Source organism: Saccoglossus kowalevskii, chromosome 21 (assembly GCF_978046115.1).
Source record: "Saccoglossus kowalevskii chromosome 21, keSacKowa6.1, whole genome shotgun sequence".
NCBI classification, from domain to species: Eukaryota; Metazoa; Hemichordata; class Enteropneusta; family Harrimaniidae; genus Saccoglossus; species Saccoglossus kowalevskii.
Window position 1 is genome coordinate 17,969,744 of NC_140661.1, and position 14,807 is coordinate 17,984,550.

General features: G+C 35.2%; 1 protein-coding gene across 1 annotated transcript; it reads right to left on the reverse strand.

Moving 5' to 3' along the window:
- Window positions 1–1,772: 1,772 nt before the first annotated feature.
- On the reverse strand, window positions 1,773–11,918 carry LOC146729683 (uncharacterized). Its single transcript, XM_085495058.1, has 8 exons — window positions 11,241–11,918; window positions 10,684–10,805; window positions 10,073–10,165; window positions 8,017–8,121; window positions 6,896–7,412; window positions 6,130–6,370; window positions 4,752–4,913; window positions 1,773–2,053 (listed from the first exon to the last, which is right to left on the reverse strand). Exons 1-8 carry the CDS (start codon window positions 11,916–11,918, stop codon window positions 1,773–1,775), a joined length of 2,199 nt encoding a protein of 732 aa, XP_085351184.1.
- Window positions 11,919–14,807: the final 2,889 nt, after the last annotated feature.

Genomic DNA, 14,807 nt, shown 5'->3' on the forward strand with positions numbered 1-14,807 from the left:
AATGTGTTATCTATTGTTTAATTTCATTCTACCATGTTTAACACAAGTTCATGACTTGCGCAATGCAACTTTGGTGTCCAGTGCAGTATTTGCAATGCACAGCCTCATGAACTGTCAAAATCTCTAGCTAATCTGTATTTGAACAATTGTTACAATTTACAAGATCAACAATATCTGATTGTGAAGAAATCAAGAACAATTAAATAAAAAAAAATATTAGAAAAAAATCCCATGTGGAGATACATTAAAAATAATTTGAAATTACTTATTTATTATTTGCTAAAAAAAATAATTATGCAAATCAGAAAATTAATATTAACAGATTTGAGTGTAAAACTAATGAGGTCTGTGCAATATAACAGACCATCTATGTACCAAGTTTTATTGAAATGTGATTAGAACCAAAAAATTATGAATTATTATGCTAATTAGGGAATTAATATGAACAGATTTTAACCCCAAATTAATCAGGTTTGTACATTATCCTAGAGCATCTTTGTACTATGTTTCATTAAAATGTGATTAGTAGTAGTAGTAGTAGTAATTAATATGTACTTATATTACCCTAAAAACTATCAGGTCCGTGCAGTGTCCTATGATACCTATGTTAGAAGTTTCATTGAAATGTGATAATTAGTACTTGAGGTATCAGTGAAAAAACGAAAATTGACTGATAATTATGCAATTTAGGTAATTAATATGCACAGATTTTTACCAGAAACTAATCAAATATGCGCATAAGTTCAGAGCATCTATGTACCAAGTTTCATCAAAATCCAATGAGTGGTTCTTTAGATAGCAGTGGAACAGACGGACACACATACAGACAAACTAACTGCAAAGACTCACATTGTGTTCTTGGCACATGGGGTCAATCACTAAAATTAAATTATATTGTTATCAACAACAAAGACACCAGAAATCCATTTTTGGTTCAAAATGCTGTTTTAATCACAATTGACAAAACTGCTACAAGCAGCTAGTAAGCACCAACATTACATGAGCACTTTAATGCAACAAACAAGTGACATGCGTTCAATGAATCAAGCAACGCATACAATGCACACTAACCAATTTTGCTCTGTGCAAATTCTGTTACAGAATGAATAGACGAATGTAAACAGTCAAAACAAGTAAACTAATAAAAGCATAAACATGTACAAATGATACTTGATAATTATAACACAGGAAATGTTTGAGACTGCAACTAATCTATATTGGACTCAATCCTACTATAAAACATTTTAACTACTGCAGAAAAAAAACAACATATATCATATCAATGATGCTAACATGGATAACCCAAAACGCTTTCAAAAATACACATGTATAATATACAAGTTTCAATTAATATATTTAGTTATGTTGACAGAACCTTACCTACTATAACAGCCACAAATTCAGAGAAAGTGCATGATATATCAGCATTGTTTCACCTCAGGTGGACTACATTTTACATGCTGCAGATTACTACATGCATGTAAAGTTGGCCATACATGTGCAAAAAAAATAACTATATTTATGCAGTACAAGTTATACTATGCAGTTCCTTTTTGCAGTTAGTGCACGAGTATCAACAATATTAATATAATATTTTATTTTAAGTTTGTGATTTTCCAGGTTGTCCATGTAGTGGTATAGAATATCTATTTGGAAATGTTGTCAAGACTTTTTGAGATATTAGAAGATTAAAGTGACAAGTTACAAATCAAGCTCTCATAGATCACTTACTTATAGTAAGTTCAATGCTATTACACCTGTGTATGTTGTCTCTAGACATTGCCAAAATCACGACAATTTGATAAAGCAAACGTAAATCTCTCCGAAAAATCTTCTATGCAACTGAAATTTCTAGGTAATCGCAGAATATTGGCACATGTATTTGAGCTTGGAACAGTAGAGTTTGTGATAAATTCTATGGATGGACTTTCTGTGAAACCTAAAGGGGGAATTGAATGAGTGCCAGTGAAGAATGCGAAAATGTCACCAAGTGTTATGACTACTTCTATGGGTTGATTATCACTCCCAGCAAACAAACATGCCTTCTGATTACCTGTTAAGACAAAATGTAAATGAATGTAAGATTGAGGTTCCACTTGTCAAATTGTGATATCATTTAGCATTATAATAAATAATACTATATTCTCAGTGGGAATTGATAACGAAAATCTGATATACAACTTTTCTCGAGAAATTACATGGACAAATTTCAATGAAGTCAGTTGAAAATTGGCAAATGTACCGGTATTTAGATTTTTAAAATTCATAGGCAAACTAGGTATAGACTAAAGTGTCAAGTATTACATCCCAGGGGGGATTGACACAAGAGGGTGCCATTCGTCCTGAATGAAAAGTTCAAAGTCAGTAGCTCATCGTCTAAGCTACTAAACAGGGATTACAGACATGTCTTGATAGTTTGGCATTGTATGCTAAAACGTGGAAGCTCTCTGTCAACACTGACAAAACCAAAATTTTAATTTTCAATAAATCAAACAGACGTTTGAATAATGATACATTTTTTCTTGGAGGTATCGAACTTGATACAGTTAAATCTTATAACTATCTGGGACTAGTCATTAGTGCCAATGGTAAATTTAAGGATGGCCTAAAAAACCTTAAACGCAAGGCTCAAAAAGCTCTGTTTTCAATGAAAGCAAAGCTTGGCTCAATACAAAACATAAGTATAAAAGTTTCAATTTCCCTTTTTGACAAACTCATCAGACCTATCCTCATTTATGGTTGTGATGTTTGGGGTGATGAGTTCTCCACTAAATCACCTATTGAAGACGTTCAATTAAGTTATTGTCGGTATCTACTGGGGGTGTCACAACACACACCAATTATGGCCATGTATAGCGAGTTAGGCAGATACCCCCTAGACGTATTTATAAAAAAACAAATAATTAAATATTACAGTCGGGCCATGAATTCTAATAATGCGTTACTCAAGGAAGCTTTTGTGGTTAACCAAAGCATTAAAAGTAAATGGTATCTAGAAGTGACATCATTATTAAACAATATCCAACTATATCATTCAGTTAACAACTGTGATAAACTAACCTCGGCACAAATGAAACAAATTGATTTAGGCATCAAGGATTTATTTCTATCAAGATGGAAAGGTGAGGTCTATAATGATAACCGCACCAAAGCAAATGAGAAAAACAAACTAAGAACATATCGGCTAATCAAATCAGATTTAAAACTTGAGCCATATTTAGTCAAGCTAAAAAACTTTGAACTGCGTAGTGTGCTTACCAAATTCCGTCTTAGTGACCATAGTCTCAAAATTGAAATGGGTCGTCATAAAAAAATCCCACTAAACAACAGGGTTTGTGACATGTGTAACAAAGGTCTAATTGAGGATGAAATGCATTTTCTGCTGGAATGCAACAAATATAATGAGTTGCGTGCCAAACTGTTCAATAAAGCTAAGGATATGATCCCAGCATTTGAAAATAAACCTGCAGAGAAAAAATTCATGGAATTGTTACAGAATGAAAACATTATTATACCAGTAGCACAGTTCATAAGTAAAAGCTTTGAAGTCAGGAAGCAGGGTCTTACTTGACATCTTAATGCCTGCTGTCAATTTTGTAATTTTATATTAGATTGTATTTTAGAGATTTTGTATTATTTAGTAATTTAGTGATTGTATTTGTTATTTGTTATTTAGTATATTGTGTTTTTGTTTTTTGTTTTTTATATATATATATTTCTCCTTGTACTTTGTGACCATTTTCTTTCCCTCCGGGGATTGTGTAAGAGTCAATAAGTAAATAAATAAACTACCTTTTACGAACATATGAAACCATTTCAGCGATTTCTTTACAGCATAAGGCCAAAAAACAACAACTTATGTTGCCCTTAATTCGGAAAATTGAAAAATTGGGTCAGTCGGTCAGATTTTTTGTTTTTTTAAACTCGTGAAAACTAAGGGTATCGTAAATAGCCGAGGTATATGGGAATCAATGCAAGAGACATGTTTGCTCTTCAGACTTCATAGTATTCGAAACATGTAAGAGAAATACAGATCAACCCGAGGTTCAAAGTCGCCCTTATCCCCCCAGGGACCCTGGGGTTCAAACAACAGTCTGGACACTTTTTACTGCTCAAAATGTTGAGTTTTTAATATATATAAAAAAAAATGCGACCTGATATTTCAGCCCAAGTTCTACACATGATTTTATTGCATTCAAAATTGTTCCATTTCAAACTGCACATGCACACACACACTGTGGTTTCTCGAAATGCATACTAATTAGGTTACTTGTCAGAGACACAAGTCACTGAAAATATTTTGAGCAAATTTGTACAATAGTACTTGAGTGAAATATAAACATTCCTCTGCATTCTCCATGAATTTCATAGGTTGCTATGATCAGCGTATAGAAAAAACCTGTGGTTACTTTCAACAGTTTGCTGGAGTCTGGTAAAAATTGTGTCTCAAAAAACACCTTTACATCAGTTTTTTGATTATTTTTTCAGCTCGTAAACATAGAATCAGTCAATTTAGAACTATCATGTATGCTTTCGGAAAGCATTTTGGCACAAATTTACTGAAAAAAAACGAGTTTTCCATTGCCCATTAATTATGAATTATGCAAATGAGACATTTATTTTGACCAATTGTGTCATGGAACCCCCCCCCCTCCCCCCGTAATTCACCTTATCCACAGAAACAGTGACATAGAAAAAAAGCTTAAACATTTACAGTACATGTAGATTACAACATTTTGTAGTTGTCTAACCTTTAGCACATTCATCAATAAATTCAAACCAATAGTAGATGGTAGTTTCTTCTTCTATCCTTTTATTTGAGCCACTTGGACTATATTCCACATGGATTGATTTGAAGTAGTCAGCTGATGGGAGTAGCTTTTTACTCAAGCACATGAAGTGCTCCATAGATCCTAATTTAAAATAATAAAACATAGTAAAAACCATGAGGGCATTGCCCTTGTTCAAGCTTCTCAGAGTTTCATGTTATAACTTCTTTGGAATTAACACTTTCTTTTGATACACTATGTGTAAGCTTCCCTCACATTTATAAAATCATTAAAACTGGGGAGAGATTACCAATTTGGATTGGTGGCACATAATTTGTAATTAAAAAACAAAATACAGTAAATAGGCTTAAATGTGAATGTACTGTTTAACAAGAGCAGCGCTGGTAAATGCCTTGGTTAAAGCAGAGTGTAAGATCAGCTATGGTTTACAAGGTATTACAAGGGGGCTCATAGCAGTGCAATTCAGAATTGCATATGGATAAATGCTAGGTCAAAGGATGCATCTTTTCAGTCTCTTGTGAAATGTTTACAATAAAGCACCGGTTGAATGTCTCTATCTGCAATAGTGCTCCAGATATGATAGTTATGCATTTTTAATTAGATTACATAACCATATACATGTATGGTCAATAATTTAATTGGTCATATCTATCTGCAATAGTGCTCATCTGCCAGTAAGAACTGTTGCCATACCCATGTTAACGTATAGGAATTTTATAAGACGTATTTTCATCAATATCTTGAAAACTCCTATCCAAGATTTCATGGATGTGAATAATATCGGAAAGCTTAAAAGTAATCAAATCAAAACTAATCAAGTTATTGCGACCAGAAAAAAGGTTTATGACGATGACAGTATTGTCTCTAATACTTTGTCCCTCAATATTTATTTTGGACAAGGCAAAACCAAACTTAAAATGTATATGTGTAGACTAGAGAGAGATATGCAAGGTAAATCTTAAAGTTTGACCTAAACATTAAACCAATAAAACAATCTTTGCACAGCTGGGTTTCTTAATACATTAAGCAGTTACCTATGATTTGTATGCATATTACACATTTAAATTAACTTGAGCAATCTGCATTTGAACTTTGCAAGTTGAAATTAGTTGTAGAATTAACTTTTATCACACAGCTACAGAAGCCATAAAAAAGTAGGATGTTAAATATTTATGCATATCACCTCATTAATATACAAGTTTGAGGTAAATTATTCGCAACTTTTCATTTTCATCCCCATCCATACAGTGTGTCCAGTGATAGACACCATCGATTACCAAACAAGTTTGAGCACCCTCATCACCGATGTTGAAAATTTTAAGAGCAACTGTAAACTTACCTGGTTCGGCCTTTACCAAGTCTGCTATGTGCAGAACATTCATTCCATCTAAAAATTGGTTTATCTCAGGTATGGATTTATAAACACAGTGATGTGTAGTGAGATTTTCAAGAATGGGAGCCTTCATATCCAATGTAATTGTACTCATCGGATCTGTAAATCCTGTGATATTAGCGACACTTTCTTCTCCAATACGCGATACAGCTATTCTGAGTTCCTCATTAGTCTCACTAGACTGGATCTGCATAGGATAAAATACAAGGTTATATAATAAGTCATGAAGGACATTCCCCGAGAATTATCAAATTATCATGACCATTGTAGTTGCACTGCAATTCTCAGACATGCACAAGTGAAGCAAGGCCCTCCCTCCCCATCATCTATAGTAAAAGACTATTCACACTAACTAGAAGCTCGCTAGTCTCTTAGGGAAAGATACTATTAATTTATATTAGTTTAGTTCCATGTATATATTTCCATTGCGAGATGTATAGAGTACTTGTTGGCATGAAATAGGTCAATACACACAGTGGGTATGAAAAGTGAAAATAGCTAGTTTTGTTTGACACATTTTTAGCATTAAAATGGCTGTCTTACCTCTATCTTGAATTGGATCATGAAAAGTATATACATGCATATGAATCCCAAATGTGGTTCTTTTACAGACTGGGGTGGACTGGAGGACAGACCAACAGACAGGCATACAAGAAGGGTAACTTGCAAAGACTGCACATGTGTGTTTTACGAATAAGACTATAAATCTCACCTGTTTGGCTATCAGCTGTATGTCATAATCTGGAATTTCATCAATGGCTATCGGTTGTTCTACACACCCTCTTGCCATATATTGGAATGTTGCTTGGCTCAAACAGTGTAATCCGGGACCACCATGGCAAAGAGATATAGCAACCATCTTTCCTGCAGTGAAATATCTTCTTTCAGCAAGAAAGCGCAAATCATGAGAAAAGCTCAGATTGTTTTCCTTGCCTTCAAGCACGCCACAGGTTTTTACAGAATTTATTAATAAACTACAAAATTCCCTTCTGGGCCCCCCATCGTCCACTGCACTTTCTCCAATGAATGACACTTTAATTAATTTGTTTGGGAGGAAATCTGGTCGATTTATGGCTCTAACAGCAGTTTTCCAGAACGTTGACCTTAAAATATTCACACGTTGATAGTCCTGATCATCATAATCATCACCATTGTTTTTATTGTAGTCCATATGTATTCGATCCACCACATGGTGACTTAGTAATGTGACAGCATATTCCAGAGTACATCTATAAGAATATAAACATAAATAAAGTCAAAGCAATATATAGTGATTCAGTCTGATCTGTTTTTGCTAATTTTGTTTTTAATAAAATGGATCATAAAATGATGTTACTGGTATGATTTGTGAATGAGTAATGAACTTGGAGTTTTGTCATTTTTAGTCATTTGCATATTCTAATAGACACATTGTATGAATCATCGTTGATCAGTATAGTGGTTTTCAAAAATAAGTTGAAAACATCAGTGTTGACTAAATATGACATAAATAATTGCCAAAAACTGAAAATTGAACATACCATCCAAACTGTCTACATATAAAATCTTGAAGCATTCATGTGAGCACTTTCCACGATAAAGTTGAAAATAACATTTTTGGCCATGAAATAAACAAATCTGACAGTGATTTACACAAGGTATCTACATATCTAGAAATTGGACTACCAGAAAATTTTAGTCAAAAGCCTCAAATTGTTGATGGATAACAACAGATAATGACTTATATGACGTACACCTGCGCACTGTCATCTTCGATGACAATGGAGCTAATAAACCTCAAAACTATCTGAATTAATATTAGTAGATAAATGGCTCAACCAAATCTCTGCCTACCTTGGGTACAATGTAGTGTTGTTAGCCACTGTGTTTTCTTCTTCTGCAACATTATCTTCTTGAGATTCAATACACCCTGCACTATCAAATATCTGTGAGTAACTCCTATGAATAATAAAATCAAATCTACACTGTACAATATGACAATATTATTATTGTGCTATTAGCAACATTTGCTTGAATAATGAAGTTGGTCTCAGGTCAGAAAATTAATTAACTACTTTAATGAATATAAATAAACTTTGACTCTCCTGGAAACAAGCTATAATTTTTATATCTTTCATAATTGTAATGAAGTCCCAGGAAATAACATTTTCTTTGTTGTTGTTATAGTGATGTGAAAAGTTGATAGGAAGACACAAAGAAAAGGGGCATATAAGTACAGGTACTCACAATAGAGTGTTGGTAATATTAATGGACTGATACTCTATAACAACATTGTTAATTGCACATGACCTTTCCCTTTCTTACTTATGTGAAAAATAAATGGTGCGGCCATGCAATGCTCTATTTTGTACAGGTCCATGTGCAAGTTTTACACAGAGAATTAAATCTAAATGTTCATGTGGCAAGCTGTAACAAAGTCTTGGACAGGATCATAACACAAATCAAACTGAGAATGAGTAGTCTGCCTTTGTACCCAGTTTGAAAAATTATACGCACATATCATCAAAAATAATCATTTCTAACATACTAGTTGTGTTCACATTAGTATGGGCTAATATAGTATATATAGTATAGGCTAGCATCTGTACAACAATCACTAGGGCTAATAGGTGTCATGTAAGATGTATATGAAAGCGCTATACAGGAGTGCAATAACTGTGAGCCGGCCAATTTTGGACTCATAATGTCCAGTAATTAAAAACTTTACCAGTCCACAAGAGAGTAATTTCAATATTTATCTGAAGCAGTCAAAATCAACCTGTTTGAGACAGGCAGATAGGACTAAATATTGACCAATAAAAAATAGATGAACCACCACGTATGTAACCTAATCCAAAAATCCTCGGACTGTGCTCAGAAAAAATTAAGGTACCACCACAACAAATCAGAGAAAGAAATCTGATGATTTAGTTTACAAAAATAGGCCAATGGCCTGTTGCTCAACGGCTATTGTACAAAAGATTAGTGCTGTATATGCCACAACTTTTTGTTTAAATTTGTACTTTTAAATGAAATATCGCCAAACAACCACAAAAAGTTGTCAATGGAATAATAAACACATGTATGCCTAACACCAAAGCATTGGAAATAGTGGTTAGTTGAAATTCCATTTTTAACCAAAAATGACAAAAATATTCGCCAAAATTAGAGAATTAAAGATATGGCCATGGGATGAACAAATCTAGTAGATGTCAACACAAGGTACATACGCGCCAAGTATCAAAGCATTCAGGCTACCGGTTTTGAAGAAGGAGTCGAAAATAGAATTTTTGACCAAAAATGACTATTTTAAAATAGTCTGAACTGAAATCAGGTTGGATCGTAACAGCCGTTTTTTTTTTCATTATTTTCATCTTAAGTTTCTACTTTTCTACTGTCAATGGGTCCCGAAACTATTTCATCAATAATTTTGAAGGCGATGGTCCGAAATTGGTTGATTTCACGACGAAAACCGCGTGAAATGGGAAAACTATGACGCCTCGTGGCGTCACGATGACTTATTCAAGATGGCGGCAAACACAGGGATTTCGCTATAGTTTTCCGCGGTTTTCGTCTTGAAAAGTTATTCCAACACCATACTATAGATGGCGCTCTCACTATAGACCGCCACAGTTGAGTTTTGGGGGGCTAATTTGCATACTTTGTGGCAGATTGACTTCTCATGAACAAATTAATATCTACACTCATCAAGGCATCCACACACCAAAAATCGAGTCAAATGGTTTGGCGGTTTTTGAGAAGAAGTCGTGCACAGACAGACAGATAGACGGAGGACAGAAACTAACAATGTCCATTCCACTGTATATTTGCCCCCCCCCCAAATATTAGCTCAGAAATCTGAAATGACGATAAATGCATTCCAGTGGCCCAATACAGTTTTAATACTGACCTGTTAAAAGCCATTGATAATGAAGTGGAGGAACTAGTGGTAGTGTTGCAATTTCTTGCAGAAATGGTTTGGCTCTGATCATTTGAATGATTACTAGAAGAAGAAAAAAAATTATAAATGAATAGGTACAGAATTATTAAATAAACTTCCAGGGATTTGCAGCTGACTACATTATACAAATGTAATTCAAAAAGTATGTAAAACAAAAAAAGCAGTAAACTAACCATCTGTGTGTATTTGATGTCTGCCTCATTGTAGATGTACTTCTTGCAGGACTCTCAATTACACCCCTGAAATCCAAGTATTTTAATTAATCCAACTATTAATTTTCTATAAACATTCAAGATTTCAAATCCTATCTGTTATTAAACACCACAAGAGGATTACCCCTACCCCATGTGCCAGACTCACCATGGAAGCATAATATACATTGTAAGCAGCAATTCCAGACAGTAGTGAAGACAGCACAGAAACAGAGTACCCAGGCTATTATAATGCACATAAGCTTATTTGGGTCTGAACAAAGTCATTATTTCACAAAGACACTATTTATTTGACACCTCAAGATTTACATGTACACCATCATTTTCATGTACCAAATAAACACCTACCCATCACTTTCCTCATCATCTATATCAAGGCCTTTACATGTTTCGATATGTTCTTTCAGCAGGGAAAACGGAATTTCAACATGGCACTGACCACAGATTTCTTTGGGAGCATTATTTATAGCCTATAAAATATAAGCAATAACATGTACCATTACAAACATATATACTCATATAACTGGTAAAACACATTATCAGGGTTGACGTCAGCCCCACCAACACATAATATATAATGAAATAATTATCAGAGCATGAAAAGAAAATGATAATAAATGATATCAACTCTTTTTTGCTGTACTTATCCTACGTAAATCTTTTTACACGGAGGCAATAAAGTTATTATTATTATTATTATTTTTATTATTGTGAATAAATAAATACGATTAAAAAAGAGCGGTGGTCGTCACTATAAACAATGTATTTTACACGCGTTGTATACGTCACACGGGCGCAAATCGAAGGGACGCGGCGCAACGGCCACCGCTCTTTAAATTACATTCCTGCAAATATTTAGGACAGCACAGAGATGAGAAACGTACAATATACATTTGTGTACTCACTGAAATTGTGCTTGCCATTTCGGATGGAGTGGTAATAGTGATGGCTGGTGTTGTTTCAAGATTATTTTGTAGCGGTCTGATGTACAATTTGGCCTGTCCAGCCTCCGCTTTTAAGAATGGTTGAGAATACCCCTCGGATGGGCAACTTATAGGTACCATTCGTCTGCTTCCGTGAAATGCGCGGCAAATCTCATAACCACCACCTTCACTCAGTTTTGGGAATTCGTCCAGAAGTTGCTCATGCACTTGAGCAGACGTACTGCCAATTGGTATTCGAATTTTGCGTTCTCCGAGACCTATTTTAGACAAGTCGGAACGCTGCTTCGGACTGGGACACCAGTCGTAATCAGTGCTGCCCACACACACAAAGTCATGTGTCCAAGTCGGCGCCGCAGACGTTGAACAGTCACTGACTACCCGTCGATCCTGAGAACCGAATCTCAGGCGGTTTCGTTGTCGTCTTACATGGCGTGAGCCGGCAGATCGTGTAAAAGTTTCTCGAAGTTCATGAGCAATATCATCACTAGCAACGGACGGGGCAAAAGTATCCCTTGATTGTGACAGTCGGCGAGTTACATTCTCTATTACTGTAGCAGCGGCTGTTATAGCATCTCGGCAGGCTTTTACTGCATCTGCTAGTTCATCGGAGTTATGAGGCCGATGTACAGAATACGCCATTTTAAACGCGACTACACGCGCGCCTTTTTCAGCTTTCACAATGTTGTACAATGATTTCTGGGTAGAGGTCAAAGGTCAGAGAATGTTAAGATAATGTCGAGAGAATATCAAGACAATGTTGAGAGAATGTCAAGACAAAGTTGAGAGAATGCGGAGACAATGTTGAGAGAATGTCAAGACAAAGTTGAGAGAATGTCAAGACAATATTGAGAGAATTTCAAGACAATGCTGAGAGAATGTCAAGACAAAGTTGAGAGAATGTCAAGACAAAGTTGAGAGAATGTCAGGACAAAGTTGAGAGAATGTCAAGACAATATTGAGAGAATGTCAAGACAAAGTTGAGAGAATGTCAAGACAATGTTGAGAGAATGTCAAGACAATGCTGAGAGAATGTCAAGACAATGTTGAGAGAATGTCAAGACAAAGTTGAGAGAATGTCAAGACAATGTTGAGAGAATGTCAAGACAAAGTTGAGAGAATGTCAAGACAAAGTTGAGAGAATGTCAGGACAAAGTTGAGAGAATGTCAAGACAAAGTTGAGAGAATGTCAAGACAAAGTTGAGAGAATGTCAAGACAAAGTTGAGAGAATGTCAAGACAATGTTGAGAGAATGTCAAGACAAAGTTGAGAGAATGTCAAGACAAAGTTGAGAGAATGTCAAGACAAAGTTGAGAGAATGTCAAGACAAAGTTGAGAGAATGTCAAGACAATGTTGAGAGAATGTCAAGACAAAGTTGAGAGAATGTCAAGACAAAGTTGAGAGAATGTCAGGACAAAGTTGAGAGAATGTCAAGACAAAGTTGAGAGAATGTCAAGACAAAGTTGAGAGAATGTCAAGACAAAGTTGAGAGAATGTCAAGACAATGTTGAGAGAATGTCAAGACAAAGTTGAGAGAATGTCAAGACAAAGTTGAGAGAATGTCAAGACAAAGTTGAGAGAATGTCAAGACAAAGTTGAGAGAATGTCAAGACAAAGTTGAGAGAATGTCAAGACAAAGTTGAGAGAATGTCAGGACAAAGTTGAGAGAATGTCAAGACAAAGTTGAGAGAATGTCAAGACAAAGTTGAGAGAATGTCAAGACAAAGTTGAGAGAATGTCAAGACAATGTTGAGAGAATGTCAAGACAAAGTTGAGAGAATGTCAAGACAAAGTTGAGAGAATGTCAAGACAAAGTTGAGAGAATGTCAAGACAAAGTTGAGAGAATGTCAAGACAAAGTTGAGAGAATGTCAAGACAAAGTTGAGAGAATGTCAAGACAAAGTTGAGAGAATGTCAAGACAAAGTTGAGAGAATGTCAAGACAATGTTGAGAGAATGTCAAGACAAAGTTGAGAGAATGTCAAGACAAAGTTGAGAGAATGTCAAGACAATGTTGAGAGAATGTCAAGACAAAGTTGAGAGAATGTCAAGACAATGTTGAGAGAATGTCAAGACAAAGTTGAGAGAATGTCAAGACAAAGTTGAGAGAATGTCAAGACAATGTTGAGAGAATGTCAAGACAATGTTGAGAGAATGTCAAGACAAAGTTGAGAGAATGTCAAGACAAAGTTGAGAGAATGTCAAGACAAAGTTGAGAGAATGTCAAGACAAAGTTGAGAGAATGTCAAGACAATGTTGAGAGAATGTCAAGACAAAGTTGAGAGAATGTCAAGACAAAGTTGAGAGAATGTCAGGACAAAGTTGAGAGAATGTCAAGACAAAGTTGAGAGAATGTCAAGACAAAGTTGAGAGAATGTCAAGACAAAGTTGAGAGAATGTCAAGACAATGTTGAGAGAATGTCAAGACAAAGTTGAGAGAATGTCAAGACAAAGTTGAGAGAATGTCAAGACAAAGTTGAGAGAATGTCAAGACAAAGTTGAGAGAATGTCAAGACAAAGTTGAGAGAATGTCAAGACAAAGTTGAGAGAATGTCAGGACAAAGTTGAGAGAATGTCAAGACAAAGTTGAGAGAATGTCAAGACAAAGTTGAGAGAATGTCAAGACAAAGTTGAGAGAATGTCAAGACAATGTTGAGAGAATGTCAAGACAAAGTTGAGAGAATGTCAAGACAAAGTTGAGAGAATGTCAAGACAAAGTTGAGAGAATGTCAAGACAAAGTTGAGAGAATGTCAAGACAAAGTTGAGAGAATGTCAAGACAAAGTTGAGAGAATGTCAAGACAAAGTTGAGAGAATGTCAAGACAATGTTGAGAGAATGTCAAGACAAAGTTGAGAGAATGTCAAGACAAAGTTGAGAGAATGTCAAGACAATGTTGAGAGAATGTCAAGACAAAGTTGAGAGAATGTCAAGACAATGTTGAGAGAATGTCAAGACAAAGTTGAGAGAATGTCAAGACAAAGTTGAGAGAATGTCAAGACAATGTTGAGAGAATGTCAAGACAAAGTTGAGAGAATGCGGAGACAATGTTGAGAGAATGTCAAGACAAAGTTGAGAGAATGTCAAGACAATATTGAGAGAATGTCAAGACAATGCTGAGAGAATGTCAAGACAAAGTTGAGAGAATGTCAAGACAAAGTTGAGAGAATGTCAGGACAAAGTTGAGAGAATGTCAAGACAATATTGAGAGAATGTCAAGACAAAGTTGAGAGAATGTCAAGACAATGTTGAGAGAATGTCAAGACAAAGTTGAGAGAATGTCAAGACAATATTGAGAGAATGTCAAGACAAAGTTGAGAGAATGTCAAGACAAAGTTGAGAGAATGTCAAGACAAAGTTGAGAGAATGTCAAGACAATATTGAGAGAATGTCAAGACAAAGTTGAGAGAATGTCAAGACAAAGTTGAGAGAATGTCAAGACAAAGTTGAGAGAATGTCAAGACAATGTTGAGAGAATGTCAAGACAAAGTTGAGAGAATGTCAAGACAAAGTTGAGAGAATGTCAAGACAAT